Source organism: Vitis riparia, chromosome 18 (assembly GCF_004353265.1).
Source record: "Vitis riparia cultivar Riparia Gloire de Montpellier isolate 1030 chromosome 18, EGFV_Vit.rip_1.0, whole genome shotgun sequence".
In the NCBI taxonomy this organism is placed as follows: domain Eukaryota; kingdom Viridiplantae; phylum Streptophyta; class Magnoliopsida; order Vitales; family Vitaceae; genus Vitis; species Vitis riparia.
In genome coordinates, this window is record NC_048448.1 from 84301 (window position 1) to 101950 (window position 17650).

General features: G+C 37.7%; 1 protein-coding gene across 3 annotated transcripts in view; it reads left to right on the top strand.

The window, feature by feature from the left end:
• The first annotated feature begins 14745 nt into the window (after positions 1-14745).
• Positions 14746-17650, top strand: part of LOC117906374 (chaperone protein dnaJ 10-like) — a 30005-nt gene continuing 27100 nt past the window's right edge. Inside the window, exons 1-2 of one of the 3 annotated variants that reach the window (XM_034819372.1) lie at positions 14746-14859; positions 15012-15161. In XM_034819372.1, the coding sequence (XP_034675263.1) occupies positions 15075-15161 (87 nt within the window). In that variant the 5' untranslated portion in view covers positions 14746-14859; positions 15012-15074. The other 2 variants (XM_034819370.1, XM_034819371.1) reach the window with 2 other exon arrangements.

Below are 17650 nucleotides of genomic sequence, written 5' to 3' on the forward strand. Positions count from 1 at the left end.
ATCAATGTCAAATGATGGGATGAAGGGAGTGATATGACTGCCCTCTATGCATTAGTATATGAAAAATCATCATTCCAAGTGAAAGAAATATGAAATCTAACAACCAATGGCAAAAGCCAGGATTGAGATGAAACTGTGAAAATAATGGAACGTAATAGATAGGGTGATGAGGTGATAATAGCTAAGATGAAAAAGATAAGCCTATAAGTCCAAAGCTTATGAGACTTTCCTAACAAAACATAACTATACTTCAAAGGGCCCCAATCCAAGTGTAGAAATGATGAGCAGATCTATAGAAAAGAAAAGGCTATAACATACCACATGAGGCTCAATGGGCTAGCTACGGTATAATATATCAATAAATATGGTAAGGTGTAAGGCTAACCGAAATAATGGCCACCCATTCTATGACCATAATCTCAAACATAATACTTCTTCAACTGATCCACATTAGTAGGCTCTGAAAATTGGTTTCCATCTAAGTCAGTCAACCATGCAGCCCCTTCCGGAGTTAACTCTCGAATAACATAAGGCCCATTCCAACTTGGTCTGAACTTCTCTCTAGGGTCTCCAACTAAGCCTCTGAGAACCCTCAAAACCAAATCCTCTTTCTGGAATAGTCTAGGCTTAACCCATTTCATGAAAGCACGAGCCATCTTTCTTTGATAAGCCTGGACATGATCTGCTGCTCTCAATCTCCTCTCATCTAAAAGGTTAAGCTGATCAAATCGAGTCTAAGCCCACTATGTCTCAGAAATCTGTTGCTCGAGAACTACTCTCAATGAACCCATCTGTGTCTCAACTAGCAAAACATCCTTCATACCATACACTAGAGAGTAAGGTGTAGCTCCTGTAGAGATGCGAAAAGAGGTACGATATGCCCACAATGCAAAAGAAAGTTCATCTGACCAATCTCGAGAGGTTTCAACCATCTTTCTCAAAATCTTCTTAATATTCTTATTTGCGGCCTCTACTGACCCATTAGTCTGTGGCCTATATGCAGAAGATCTATGATGTCGGATGCCATATTTCTGCAACAAAGTGTCAACCTCAGCTTGAAAGTGTACTCCTCTGTCTAAAATCAACTCATGTGGCACCCCATAACGACAAATGATGTGTGACCTGATGAAACTGGCGACTCTAGCAGATGTCAACCACGCATTTGATGTAGCTTACACCCACTTGGTGAAATAATCTATGGCAACTAGGCTAAACTCATGACCACTGGAAGATTTCGGTGAAATCTTCCCAATAATATCAATACCCCATACTGAAAACGGTCATGGCAAAGTCAAAGTGTGTAACTCTGATGATGGTGCATGAATGAGATTACCATGAATCTGACACTCTAAACATCTCTGAACAAATTGAAAACAATTTGTCTCCATAGCTAACTAGAAGTAACTTGTCTTCATAATCTTACGAGCTAGCATGTGTCCTCCCACGTGTAGACTGCAACCTCTCGCATGAACCTCTCTCATCACTCGATCTGCAGAGGCTCGACCTAAACATAATAAAAGCATACCATTAGTTGATCGCCTATATAAAGTCTCTCCACAAATTACAAATCTAGTGGTTAACTGCCTTAGTGCCCTCTGATCCTTGGCTATGGCGGCCTCTAGGTATGTGTCAGATCTAAGAAACCGATAAATGTCATGATACCAAGGTAGATCCTCCTGGACCTATGTCTCTCCAATCAGACAACAGTAAGCGGGTGCAAAGCTCAACTCAATCAGCAATGGATGTATAACCACATTAGTCGAAAAGTCCACGAAATAAGCTAAGGTAGCTAAGTCATCAACAAACTAGTTTTGCACTCTAGGTAGACGAGTGTATCTCAAGATCAACAAAATGTCTATCCCAAACCTTGAGTGGTTGGTTGCACCATCAAAGTACATGCGCCAACCTGATAAGCTATTCATAGCGATGAACTCCTCATTTGGGAAATCATCGTCAACTGGTCTACCCTCAGATATCAGTAATAAGGCTAAGTGATCGGCGATAATGTTTTCCTTAATAGACTTTTGAGAAACATACTGAATATCAAACTCTATCAAAACTACGAGTCATCTCATCAATCTACCAGTCAATGCGGGTTTGTTAAACAAATACCTCAACAAATCTAGGTAAGAAATCAAGTGCACTGAATACTCTGTCATGTAATGTCTCAATCTCCTGGTGGCCCAAACTAACGCTAAGTAAAGGCGCTCAATCATATCATATCTTATTTCATACTACAACATCCTCTTACTCAGATAGTAAATAGCTCGCTCATTCCCTGAGTCATCAAGCTGAGCTAACATACATCCCATGCCCATGTCTGAAACTGACAAATACAGAAGAAGTGGACGTCCCAACATATGAGGCACTAAAACAGGAGGAGAAATCAAGTACCCATTGATTTTCTCAAATGCAATATGGCAATCATCATTCCAAACTGTTGGTTGGTTCTCCCTCAAAATATGAAAAATGGGCTTACATATGTCTATCAATCTGGCTATGAAATGACTGATGTATTGTAACCTGCCTAGGATACCCCTAATCTCTTTCTTAGTCCTCGGCACGGGTGTGTCAAGTATGGCTTTGATCTTATCTGGGTCAACCTCTATGCCCCGCTCACTGACCATATGTGATTACTACTCAAAAAGAGCATATTTTAGATAATAATTCTCATGAGTTTCACGTCTTTTGAGTAGTAATTATACCTAAAACATTCAATTAACATGTTGTTGCCCTTGCAAAAGTTACTAACAAGTTTTATGAAGTTTTGGAGTCATTTCAAGGTATAATTTTGATAAATTTGTGACAAAAGAGATGAATCAAATTGAAGAAAACAAATAAAGTTGGTGAAGATCCAAATGCATAATGAAAGAAGCAATGAAATGCACTTGGACCAAGCTTTGGAGCTTAATTGAAGGTGGTGGAGATGGATTAAACATGAAGAAATGAGAGAAATTGTAAAGAGGAGCCGAAATAGCATGATTTTCGATTTTGCATGACCATGCGAAATTTTCGCACAGTCATGCGAAATGAAACAGAAAGGAGGTGGCTGCAGCACATAAGGAAAATGTGAGAAAGTGATTTCGCATGACCATGCGAAATTTTCGCACGGTCGTGCGAAACGCTCCAGAAGAACGAAATTGAAGCTGTTGGATTTTCCACTTCGCACCATCATGCGAGATTGCTAGGGGCTTGTGCGAAAATGCATTTTCTCCAGATTCCTTGATGAAGAAGCATCCGGAAGACCTCTAAAAAGTTGCCAAGTGTCATTTTTACCTTGGCCTATAAATAGAAACGAGATGGACTCATTTAAGGATTTTTAACTTTTGATACATTTGATAATTGTAGAACTTTTTAGATTTCTTTTCTCTATATAATTCTTTACTTTCCTTCATTTTCTCTCATTTTCTCGGTAGCCAAACATGTCTTGTGAGATCAAATCTCCAAGCATGAGTGGCTAAATCTCGTTTTTCTCGGAGGAAAGAATATCTAAAGGCAAGATCTATGGTGAATTAGAGAATTGAGCTTGATTTGCAAAGGTAATTTGATCCAATTGATTGATTAATTGAAATTTGGGGATTTTTCTCTTCAAATTATCTTGGATGATTACTACAATGCAAGCTAGGTAGATTCATCAAATTCTTAATGCTAGATTTGATGAGATTGAATAGTTGCATTGTGTGAATCATTGGAAGATAATTTAAGATGAATTGAATATATGATTTGAATTGATCTCTTGGATTAGATTATCTAATTTGAAGAAAAATTAGATCTAGACCTAAAGCTAAATCAAAAATCGGTTTAGATGAGAATTTAGGTTTTCAATCTAACTTGATGAAAATTAGATCTCAACATCTATTCACCATGGAAATTGCTTTCTAGAAAATCCTAACTCCGAGAATCTCACATCTTATTAATTTTCTTCTCTTTTACACTTCATTTTCCTCTCAATTTGAATACATTGTTATTTTGGAATTTTATCATACAATTTCAAGTCAATTTCACTTTATCCAATCATTTCTTATCATCTCATTCAAGCCTTAATTACCAAGAATAATCCATCCTTGTGGACGATACCTAAAAACCACTATGCTACAGTAATTTGTACTAAAACCACTTTTTGATCGGGTACACATTGCTATAGAAGAGTGAATTAGGTTATAAATTTTGTTTTGATCCAACAAACGACAAAATCCGAGCGATCAATATGCCCTAACAATTTCCCAAAAGTCACTCCAAATGTGCATTTCTTGGGGTTCAACCTCAATTTAAATTTCCGAATCCTCTCAAAGAATCTCTCTAGAGTTGCTAGGTGATCTGCTCTACCTTGGGATTTCACAATCATATCATCCACATAAACTTCCACATCCCTATGCATCATGTCATGAAACAAAGTAGTAGTGACTCTCTGATAAGTGGCTCCTACATTCTTCAACCCAAATGGCATAACTCTATAACAGTAGGTACCTCATTCAGTAATGAAGGTTGTCTTCTCCATATCCTCTAGAGCCATCAAAATATGATTATACCCTAAAAATTCATTCATGAAATACAACATTGAATGGCCTGTAGTGCTATCGACCAGCAGATCAATATGTGGGAAAGAAAAGTCATCCTTAGGGTTGGCTTTATTAAGGTCTTTGAAGTCAACACAAACTCTAACTTTGTCATCCTTTTTGGGAATAGGAATGACATTAGCCAACCACTTTGGATACTCAACCATTGATATAAATTCGACACTGGGTTGTTTCTGAATCTCCTCTTTTACCTGTAGACTCCAATGTGAGTGTAATCGCTTCAATTTCTACTTAACTGGTCTGGCATGCGATAGGATAGGCAAGTAGTGATGGACTATAGAGGGATCAAGACCCGACATGTCCTCATAAGACCATGCAAAAACATCCAAGTATAACCTAAGAAAATGAATAAGTCCATCTCTCTCGTCTGAAGACAAGGGTGAACCAATCTTCAGCTCTCTAGGTTGATCTTCTGTACCAAAATCAACAGTCTCAACATCCCCTATAGTAGGTGAAACTCTCTCATCTATGGGATCTAAGTCATGATCAAAAGAGTCTCTATCTGAATTAGGCAGCGCAATCTCATCATCTATATCAAATATCTGTGGAGTGGGTGAGTGGGGTGTAGATATACAAATACTATCACAAGAGACAGGAAAATACTCAAATCCATAGATGCAGAATCATAAACATCGTCAGGACGAGAAATGAATCTCGATAAAATGTCAAATGAAAGGGATGGATCCACAAAGTAGGACGCTCCCTCAATAGAGCTAAAAGTGACCTCAAACAAATCATCACCAACTGTAACATCCTCCATAATCTCTGGAGCAAGAACTGTTTGGATCTCTTCGGCAACCTCGATAGCAAACATCCCGAACAGATCGAATGTTGAAGCAGGCTCAGGCTGAACCATCTTGGCAATCTGACTCTATTCAACATATCCATCTCATCCTGATATTCATCACGAGGAACAACCCCATCAATCACCTCAGTAGGCTTAACAACTGCTCCACAATCAATAGTCTCCTCTGAAAAGCACAAAGATAAGAAACTGGCTCGATTTGGTGACGAATGAGCAATCATCACTGAAACTAGTGTGCTAGAAGTCTCATCTTCTAACTGTAAATAGTGAAACTGATGCTGAAGTTCATCCACTCCATCTATATCAGTCATAGCGCCAAAATCTCCCATATGAGGATGGACCTCTGATCCTCTGACGAAATAGTCTGCCAAGCTCATCTTATAAGGACGAACAAGATAATCAAATGGTGTGCAAGTCAAACGAGCTCCCACCCTCTCCCTGTGCAGTCGCGCCATATACTTATAATTAGCCTCTGTAGGAACAAACCCAAGCCCAAATGGTGTATCATGATCAACAGTAGCTACAAACTGCATGGGTCCATGTTGATGTCGTCCCAACCCCATATCTGGCAGAAAAGACATACCCCTCATCATGTGAAGCACCATCGTGCTACTATACTGATCAAATGTCATAGCTACGAAATCTCTGTAGAAGTCCTCAAGCTTAATAGTATGCATCTCATCAAACGTAAACCCGGTCAAAAATAGGTCATCCTCACTATGACTGATCTGAAGCATCGGCTCAGAAGATGCAAACATATCTCTAGGAGATTATACCGTGATGACCTGCTTGTTATGTATAAACTTCACTTTCTGATGAAGGGAAAATGGAATAGCCCCGGCCCTATGAATCCAAGGTCAGCCTAGTAGCAAGTTAAATGATGTGGGAATCCTCAAAAACTAGAATAGTGTGGAGAATGTACCCGAACTGATCAACAACTTTATCATCAAGGTACCCATGACCTTCCTCTTGGTACTGTCATATGCATTAACCGTCTGTGTAGAGGGACCAAAGTCTAAATGTGAATAACCAAGGGCAATAGTAGTAGCTAATGGGCAAACGTTCAAGGCCAAGCCATTGTCTAATAGGACAGATGGAACTCTGTGGCCTAAACAACCAACTGTAATATATAGAGGGCATGTATGGTCTGAACCCTCAAGTGACAAGTCATCATCTGAAAACACAATACATGTGGCCCTGTCGGCCGTCATCATATGAATCAACCCCTCCGGAGTAGTGGTGGTCTCAATGCGGATCTGGCTCAAAGCCCAAATCAATGCATTTCTATAAGTACTAGATGATGCTAGCAAACTCCAAATAGATATGTGAGCTTATGTATTCTATAACTGCCTCAGTAGCTCATCATTCTCCTTCCTAACCTCCTCATGAGAAACTACACCATCAAATGGCCTAGCTATTAAAGGTGAGGGTTGAACTACTCTTCCATTGTGGGTCACAATCTATATATCTTTCCCATCTGAATCATCATCATCTGGCCATATGATAAATGAGACTAATAAGCCCTGACGTGTTGTAGCCAACGATGCAGTAGGAGTCAACTCAAACGGTACCCAATCTGAAATCAAACTGAACGATGTAAAAGTTCGAGAACCCACTGTGTCAATCTCATAACCATCATCCAAAACAATCGGCTCTGGAAAGCCATCATCCCAACTCAACATGTGTATGTTGTCATCCTCTACAAAATCTATGTGATAGATACTGCCCGGGGGTGGTGGCACTGCATGCATAGAGTAAGTCAGTAGAGGGTTCGTGGTTACACTTGGCTACCCCAAGTTAACCAAACCCTAGTCTATCAAGTCTTATATAGCGTGTCTTAAAGCAGCGCAATGGTCCGTGTCATGCCCTGGACCCTGATGGTAGAAACATTGTAGATCCATCCTAAAGCTCGGTGACATGGGCTAGGGTATAGGCCTAGGAGTTAACTGAGTCAACAAGCCACCCCCCATGACCTTCTGGAAAGCTCGGCTCAAGGGCATACCTAGTTGGGAGAAATGTCATGTCGGCCTTTATACAAGAGGAATAGTAGTCTGTGAGGCTCGGGGCCGAGGTTATAAGGTAGGAGGTTTCTCTGAGACCTATGCAACAAAAACAGGCTCTGGGACCGAGTGTAAGTATGTAGGAGCCATGGGTCTAGGCGGTCTATATTGAACATAACGTTGTGGGTAATAAGCTCCTGAAGTCTACCCAAATGTCTGATAGCACTTGGGAGATCTCGATCCTGGTGAATTGATAGTACACACATCTCTTGGTCTCTATCCTCCTGAGGGCTTCTTCCTTTTTGAATCAAAAGAGGAAGGTTTAAGCCACAATCCTCTAGCAATGTCTTCCTCTATACCATACAAAGCTTGTACTAAGGATCCAAAATTCGTATGAGGAAATCCCATCAAATGTTTGGCAAATCTGGGCTGTAAGTTCCTCAAAATCATACTAATCTAATCCTTCTCTGAAGAACGATCAACAATCTAAGCGATCTTCTCCCTCCATTGGGAAATAAATGAAGTCACCGACTCCTCTGGTCCCTGTCTCAAGGCCTTTAGCTCTCTCCTCGAGACATCAATGACATTGTTAAACGCAAATTGTCTCAAAAACTCTTAGGCCAAATCATCACAAGTCCTATAGCATGAAACATCTAAGGAAGCAAACCAATGTTGTGTTGTACCACTCGAAGACATGTGGAAAACCATAATCAATTGGGTCTCATCCAACCGTGGGCCCTCATCATGTATAGCCTCAAATGAATCTTAGGGCAACCTATGCCCGTATACCTCTCAATCTATGGCATCCTGAACTGGACCGATAAACTGGTCATCGGTGCTCCATCAAAATCATCCCAATTGATAGCTCCATCTGAAATCCTCATATGTCTCATCCTCTGCTTGAGTCTATCCATACGAGCACGTGCATCCTCTGAGGTCGGAATGGGTGCTACGCTAAAAAGTGGGATAACATCAATCTTACTATGCAAAACATACGATACAAGGTGTGGAACCGAGTGACTGAGTGGAGGAGGTGGTGGTACTGTAGGGTCATACTGTGCACCATCCTGATGCGGGACCTGTTGGGTCTACTGCCCATCTATCTTTTGGTCAAGGCCGGATATAGCCTCCTAAATCGAAGCCATTGCCGCAGTGAACTGGTCAACGGTAACTACCTGGGAGTCCATGTCTCTCTGATCTAATCTCTGGTCTGGTTGATCTGATGCTCTGGTCAACCTACCTCTAACTCTAGTCCACGAAGGCGAATCTAAATTGGGCACGAAAATACTCCTATAAACATAGAAACACTGGATGAGACATGGTACAAGGGTAGCTCTATAAGAACTGTCTAAAAGGTAATCAAGCATACAACCCATGTATACTCAAAATGATACTTGTATCTGATCACACCAAAATGAGACTATGGAGAGGGTATCCAGAAACAACTATGACCAAGGCAACTCTGAAGGTCCACAGATGCACCCATGTGTAGGGATGAAATCTTAATTGGGTCTAGGTTAACCTACAAGGTTGAGGTGGCTCTATAAGATAAAATGAGTGGGTTAAAGGATCCCTAGCAGAAGCGATTGTATCATCCAACGATATGCAACCCTCTATACGCCTCCAAGGAGACGGGGTGCTTCCATGCAAGGTGGTCATCACCTTCACGCATGCACTTCCTCGCTTTCCCATGGGGATTTCTTAATGGTGAAAGCTCTTTCATATCTCAACACTCGTAGATAATCTAAAGTGCATAGTGAAGGATGTGGGTGCATCCGAAAAACCTAAGATCTAAAGTGAGATAGTGAACAAAGACAAACAATCATACAATCATGTAGATATATGTATCATACAAATAAAGTCCTATCTAACATATGCGAGAGTGAATCATGCTGAAGTGACAAGTAACCAAGTGATTATTCAAGGCAATCAAACATGTTAAGATAGCAAGTAAATCAAGCAAACAAACCAAATCACCTTGCATAAAAAAAAAAAAAAAAAAAAAGGTACCCTCTAGTCGACCAATTAAATGCCACATTTTCCTCAAATAGTGTTCAAGTTTGATCCTCAAGATCCCCAATGGTGTCGCCAATTTGTGGACCCGTATTTTTCATGTGCGTCTTCACTCCATCAACGAGACTCACTTTTATTTGGTGAAAATTTTGGTTTTGGAAAAGTCAGAATCGCCACTTATTTTATTTTATTTTAAAAAGGAAAATAAAATAAGAAATAAAACTTTAAAAAAGTGACTCTATAATTTTTTGAAAAGCATGTCTTTGTAAAACTCGAGTTTAGGTTCGGGGATCAGGTTACTTATTGGGAAGGTACCTCTAAAAGGTAGCACCCCTCTAAGCCCTACAAAGGTCTCTGCTGACTAAGTTGAGGGAAATGAGGCAATTAATTAATTGATTAAGGATACCTAGGTAGGCTAGGTGATTTCAAAAATAACATGTCAAACAGGATAACCAATCACAATCATGAAGAAAATTTAGGGTGTGTTCCTGGACTGCTTCTCAAGCACTATCATAGAAACATCAAAGTTAATTCAAATAATATATCACCCAACATGCGCTTTTATCAGAGATGATCGAACAATGAAACAATATGTCAAGACACCCAAGCACTATCAAGCATAGGCACGGTTCATAGTGACAATCATATTCACAGAATTTAGAAGGTGGGTGTTAGGGGGCGTACTTGGATAACATAAGTAACTTGTAACGTGCTTCCACAAGACATGAGAGGTTAGATAACAAATAATAAAATAAAAAAATCTTAGCATGCTTGTTATCTAATTATCATAGCAAAATGATCAAAGTATATGAAATCATCAATTATTACACACATCTTGTATATAATTCCTAAAAAATATAAGATAAACATGATTTCAATAAGTAGCAAAGGTGGTAGCAAAAATAAGTTTTGAAAAGATTTTCTTATGTAGGGGTTTCGTCGATTCCCCAATTAATATACATGAATCTAGTATAGAATTATCCCATTTATTCGGGACCACAAGCTAGGATTCGTGTCTTACTCAAAACCATAACTTTTATCGAAAACTAAGAAAGATGCGAACCGATAAAAACATGGTTGCACATTATTTAAGAAAATGAGATTTTGATACCAAGGACTCTAAATGAATTTTTAAAATAGATTTTAATGAGATACATTTTGGGAAAATGTTTGTTTTTTAAAAGGAAATACATTATTCGCAAACAGCAATACTCAAGGATCAAACATAGGCAACCCAAAGGAAAATAAAATCACAAAATAGAATTTTAGACAACTAAGCCGACTAAAGTGGTGAGAGTAGGGCCAATCATCATTATTTTCTGATGGCCTTTAGAAATTGAATTTGACAAAGGATGACCAAAGTGATAAACCAAAACCTATTAGATCTTACAAGCACTGGAACTTTAAAAACATTTAAACTTAAGATAAAATCAAATAAGTGCTAATATTATTTGACTTTTAAAACAAAACTAACAACACATATCAACTAATATTGACGATTTTAAGTCATAAATCTAACAAGATACAATCGAGTAAACTAATCAATTAAATAAAAGAAAATAAACGCATAAACTAAATAAAATCAGTCAAAAACTAAAATTAACTATCTTTAAACACGAAATGATAACATGGGGATAGATTAAACTAATTGACAACAATTCTAAAGCATAGAATTAATAGAAAAATGAAATTAACAATCTTAAAACATAAACCAAATAGTATGAGACCAATCAAACTAATTAAAATTCTATAAAAAAAACTATCAACTAAAACAGGATCAATCAAAACTAGAGTCAACAATTTTTTTTAAACATGAATATAATAACGCAACATGAAATAAATTAACCAACTTAAATTCTAAAACTTATAAACTAAAAAGGATGAATCATGAATTAAAATTAACAAACTTAGGATATGAAAATAGTAGCATGGAATCAATTGAACTAATACACTAGAATTTTAATAACATCTAAACTAAAAGATGAATTAAAACTAAACTAAATGAAATTATGAATTTTCCAACTAAGAATGAAGCAAAACTAATATTAATCAAAATTCTAACTTTTAAACTATCATAAAAAATTATCCAAACACTTAAAAATCCTAACTTTTCCATTATCATCAATAATTATCCAAACCAATACTTAAGAATTCTAATTTGTCAAACTAAAAATAATAAATCGTAATTAAATTAAACAAAATCATAACTTTCAAACTAAAATAATGAATCAATAATAATTAATTTATTTAGTTAAAAAAAAATCAAAACTATGAACCAAAAAATTAATCAATCAAGAATTCTCAAATATATCATGTCGTTACACAATTAAATGGATATCAAAATTTGGAATCATAGAATTTGAAAGTAAGTCATTAACTAAAATATACATGAACTAATCAATTTGTAATAAAAAAAATAATTATAAACCGAACCTTCAATATGCAAACCAAACAAGTAGATTGAAATTAAATTAAAACAAGATCAGTACATGAATTTTACTAATAGGATTAATCTAATAAACTAAACTAAGATTATAAAAATTCCTTAATTGGAGACATAATAGGACAAAAAAAATCAAAACTGGTTTAAAAGAAAAACGTCAACTTACACTTTCACAGTCTTCCTCCCTATATGGAATTTGTGGCCCTCTTTTTTGAATTAGTGTGCGGTGTTCAGGTGGCGGAACTAGCAAGCTGGTATAGATCTCCAATGGCAATAATGTGTTGCCGGAGATGCGCGAGTGTGGCACAAGGTGTTGCGGCAGCACAGACAGTGGAAGATCACGTTTCAGAACTCGCTCTACAGTTGTTTGGATGGAAGACTCTCCCGTTTACCCTCCTATCTCAGTCACCGAATATCTTCCCCTTACCTGAACTAGAATTGCCATCTCAAAACCAGCGTGCTTCTATTGTTCATTCCAATGTTGGAGTCATTGCACGTAACGGACTGGCGAATATCCAGACGCATGAGACATAGAGCGTGATCTGTCACGATAGCAGCACTCCGCCAATAAACGCACAAATGATCGATGAATTTCGCTCGCTTCAGAAAAAGAAGTCTGCATCAACCTCTCCCATTCAAGGGTTTGAGAGAACTTTTGCCACCATTTCAGACGAAGAACGTCAGTAGCCACAACTCCAATTAATCAGTGCATCTTTAGCGTCTCTGATGAGAGAAACTGGACCTAAGATCATCCCCGAAAACTCAGATTTCTTTCCTTCTATTTTCTTTCCCGTTTCCTTACACATTCCTCTGGATCTCTGAATGGTGCAACTGCACTTTTTTTTTTTTCATTTTTTTAATCCTCACGCTGCCTCCATTGTCTTGCTCCCCTCTCTCATTTTTTTTTTCTTCTTTTCAGCCTACTCCTCATCCTATTTTTGGTGCTACCAATCATCTTCCCTTTTTGGTGCTACCAATCCCTTTTCCCGTTTTAGTGCCGCCAATCTTCCTCTTTACTAAGAGGAAGCTCCCTTTTTCAATCCTTTTCCTGCTTGTTGACTCTACCAACATGGGAAGATAACTCACCAGCCCGGAGGGAGCCAACAATGTCATTTACGTCTACCCGTCACGATTAGAACTTTCTTCTTGAACACAACCCTCATCTCGTCCGCATACACAATGAATCTCTCATTTTCACATGCCATACAATTTTGGTAATTTACCATTTCAAAAAATGACATCTTGTATGTCCTTCCATGCTAGTGGGCTTTCTTTTCTCTTGTTATTTTTTCAAACACGGTCTGAATATCCTCTCCAATCACGACCCCCATGTTTCTTTCCCTAAGTTGATTCTCTTCCCAACGTGGATTAAATCTACCCCTTGAAAAGGCCGCCTATCTTTCTTTCCCAAAGAAGCCAAACTCTCCATTGATAAATCTCCCTACAAAATTCCAAAGTTAATAGGTTAAATTAAATAAGTAGACCTAAGTGTACCTAAATGGGCCTAAAAAATGAGTAAAAATTATTGGATTGACTAAAAATGTATATTTTACAATTATTAGATTAAATAAAGTATTTGATGGAATTCTTAGATTAAATTAAACAAAAGTATTCTACAAAATTATTAGATTATATTCAAAGTGTTTAAAAAAAATTATTAGATTAAAATAAATCAAAGTGTTTTACAAAATTATTAAATTAAAATAAATAAAAGTATTTTATGAAATTATTAAATTGAATAAAAGTGTTTTATGAAATGATAAAAAAATACACAAAGTAACATACAAAATGGCTAAATAGATAATAATAAAAAGGAAAGTCATGCAAGCCATCCAAAAATGTAAGATGTGCCTAAAAGGGTATAGGGTGCCTAAGTGTACCTAAATGGCCTTAGGGTACCTAAGTGAGCCTGAAGTGGTGTCTAATGGGTCAAGTATGCCTAAATGGGCCTAAGTGTACTTAAATGGGATGAGGGTGCCTAAATGGGCCTAAATGTACCTAAATGGGCCTAGGGTGCCTAAGTAGACCTAAGTGTACCTAAATGGGCATAGGGTGCCTAAGTGGGCTTAAGGTGGTGCCTAATGGACTTAAATGTACCTAAATGGGCTGAGGGTGCCTAAATGAGCCTAAGTGTACCTAAATGGGCCTAGGGTGCCTAAGTGAGGCTATGACGATGCTTAGTGGGCCTAAGTGTACCAAAATGAACTTAGATCTAAATTAGGGCTGCCAAAAGTCATAATGGAGTTAGATAAATCCCTCAACCAAAGTCCCCAAAGTGGTTTAGAAAAGATGGGTTACACGAGTAGTAATGAGCTACCAATGAATTGCTGTAAAGTACGGAATAAATACCTAATAGGATATGTGCTAAGAAGACAAAATGGAGGGTCTACATATATATGTTAAAATACATTATCTAAATCAATTTTAAGTTGTTTTATAAGTTTACAGTTTTAGGAATAGAAAAAAATATTTATTTTATAATTTTATTCACCCAAATTTTTTTTGAAAATAATTTTTGACTTTTTATATTAAAATTATTTTAATTAAATTATAATAATTTTTTTAAAAAATAAGTATTATCTAAACCAAATTTTAAGTATCTTAAAAAAAAAATTGAAATATTATCCAAATTAATTAAATAAACTGTATAATTGAGATGGTAAGAGTACTTTGAGAAAATAAAGTTTGACAACCACTTCTGTTAATCTATGGTATATGCATAAATAAGGTGCACGTGTAGAGATATTATGTGTATACGTCTGAATAAACTATAAATTTCACTGTGCATCTTATAAAGGACAACTGAGTGGTTTATATAAAAGAAGCGGAAGTAAAAAGAGCCATGTATTTTTTATTTTCGTTTCCATATTTAAAAGGGAAGAGTAAATACAAGGAGCCACGGCTGTTTGGGATGTACGATATCTCATAAGAGGGAATTGTAGGGGTTTAGTCTAATGCCACGAAGAAAAGTACGAAGCAGGAGATAGTCAACGCGAAGGAATCCGAGGTCAAGGCAGACAGGTGATTTCCAGAGACTAATTGCCGGTGTAGCATTTGTGTGCCATCGTTCATCCTACGCGGAGAAATTAGGATTGGGGAGTTTTATTATTTCCCCGTTTGGTGATTTGTATAGCTCGTTTCTTGTATTTATTTTTTTGTGGGTTCTCACCTAGGGGGGCTCCCTTGTAGCTTTAATCCACCGGCCGTTTGATCCAGAAGGAGGAAGGCACCCTCCAATGGTGAAGGAGACAGAATACTATGACGTCCTGGGAATCAGCCCCTCGGCGACCGAGGCAGAGATTAAGAAAGCTTATTACATCAAGGTAACTTTTTAATTTCCATACTTGAGTGATCGCATGCGATCACTCTCGCTCCACCGTGATTATCTCACTCGCTATTAACAGAGAAAGAGAGGTCCAAAACGGGTAGGTTTGCGATACTGCTGTTTGGTTTTATTTGAGAAAAAAATTAATAAGGATTTTCTTTATCTTTTAGATCCATTAACGTAGGTCGACGCATGGGGAAAAGTTAGATTCTTATTTTACTTATTTTGCTACTATATTTGAGCGAAAATTCAGAACCTGAAGTAGCATTGAATCCATTACTGGATTTAGGGGAAACCCAGATACAGACAAGAATTCTTAAGTTTTCGCCAGACTCTCCTTCCTTGATCCCTCCTCCCCGTTCCTGTTTTTCATCAATTCTTATTTGTCTTGTTTCTCCACAAAATTTTGTTTTCTCCCATAAAGCTGCAGTGCCATTTCAGCACAGTGCATTCAAGTGTGATGTTCCCTGTTTGTTTAATTAATTTGGGATTTAAGGAAAAATAGTCCAAGTTAAGGCTAGATCGGTTCTTGGTGTTAAAACAGTGACAGAGTCATGTAAGTGGGCTCATGCAGAGCACATTGTTGAGGCTAGTGTCAGATCATTCTCTCATTCTGGTAGATGAGGGAGGGATAAGATGAGGTAGCTTCCCTTTCAGATTTGAAAATATGTGGTTGAAAGTAGATGAGTTCAAAAACTTGAGGAAGAGTTGGTGGATGGAATATTGGTTTAGTGGTTTGTGCAGGTTTGTTTTGCCTTTAAAGCTGAAAGCATTGAAATTTAATTTGAAAGTATGGAATAAAGAGTTTTTTGGCAATGTATTTATAAGAAAGGATATGACTTTTATTCAGGTGGCCTTTTATGATGCAAAGGAAAGGGAATCTTCTCTTTTTCTTGAGGAGGTTGAAGCAAGAAGAACAACTAGGGAAGAGTATTGTAAGTGGGCATCTTTGGAAGAAGTTTCTTCGAGACAAAAATTGAGAGAGATTTGGTTAAAGGATGGAGATAGAAACACTAAATTTTTGCATAAGATTGCTAATGCACATTGTAGAAGAAACTTTTGAGATAAAATCAAAATAATGGGGTTTGGCTAAATAAGGAGATTGAGATTAAGGGATTGCTCAAGCTTATCGCAATTTGTTGTCTAATCCAGGAGTTTGGAGACCTAGTGTTGATGGGATGTCGTTCAAAGCCTTAGAGCGTCAAGAGGTTGATGGGTTTGAGGTGTCTTTCTCTAAGGAAGAGGTTTTTTGTGCGTTCTTAGAATTGAATGGGGACAAAGCTCCTAGCTTTGATAGGTTCTCTTTAGCCTTTTGGAAATTTTGTTGGGATCTTATGAAAGAGGAGGTTTTAGGCTTGTTTAGGGAGATTGGTGAAAAGTTTGAATGCCACTTTTTTTGTGTTAATTCCTAAAAAGGGTGGTGCCAAGGACAAAAGATTTCAAGCCTATCAGTATGGTTGGTGGGTTTTACAGGTTGTCTAGGATACAAGGTTAAGGGGTGGGAGGGAAAGGGAGTGGAGGTCTGGCATTTTTTGTTTGCTAATGACATCCTAGTCTTTTATGAGGCTTCTTACTCTCAATTGATTTACTTATATTGGCTTCTTATATGGTTTGAGGTTATCTCAGTTGTGAAAATCAACCTTGACAAAAGTGAATTAATCCTTGTAGTCAAGGTTGGCAATGTTGAGGATTTGACTGTAGAGTTGGGTTATCAGGTGGGTAACCTTCAATAGACTCTTAATGTGGAAAGGATAGGAACTTTCTCTAATTCATAGCACCTTATCCAATTTGCTTATCTATTTTCTGTCTGTGTTTACTATCCCTTACTAAAATAAAAATGAGGTTCGAGAAAATTCAAAGGGGTTTCCTATGGAGATGGGGCACATTAGAGAAAAAACTACATTCAGTGAATTGATCGATCATATGTAGAGAAAAGAGGAAGGGAGAGCTAGTCATTAGAAGTTTATCTTCCCTTAATAGGGCCCTGTTAGGAAAGTAAAGTTAGAGATTTACCTATAAGGGAAAGGCCTTTTGGAAGAAGGTTATTCACGGAAAATATGTAGGGGAGGTAGGAGGCTGGAAACCTTGCATTGTGAGAAGCGAGTATGGGATGAGGCCTTAGGAAGCAATTAGAAAGGGTGGGGCCTTAGAGTGAAGTTCTAGGTGGAAAACCTACTTCCCCATGTTGTTTCTTTGGTTTGATAATGTGAACAATTTATGTTGTAGGTAATAAGATTGTGATGTGTAAGAAGACCAACATTTATTTTGAATCTCTCAACACCTGGGAGCATAAACATGAGGAGATGAATCTCTACAACTATTCATTAAAAGGAGTTCATATTGATAAGGTTGGAGCATGAGAGGAAGACGATGTTGGTTTGCAGTGGACTCTAATTCCTTTGATATTTCTAGGAGGCTGGTGGGAGGTTAAGAGGGGTGATTGTGGAGGGAGGCAGGGGTTTCTCCACTTGGATGAGGTTTGGGGAC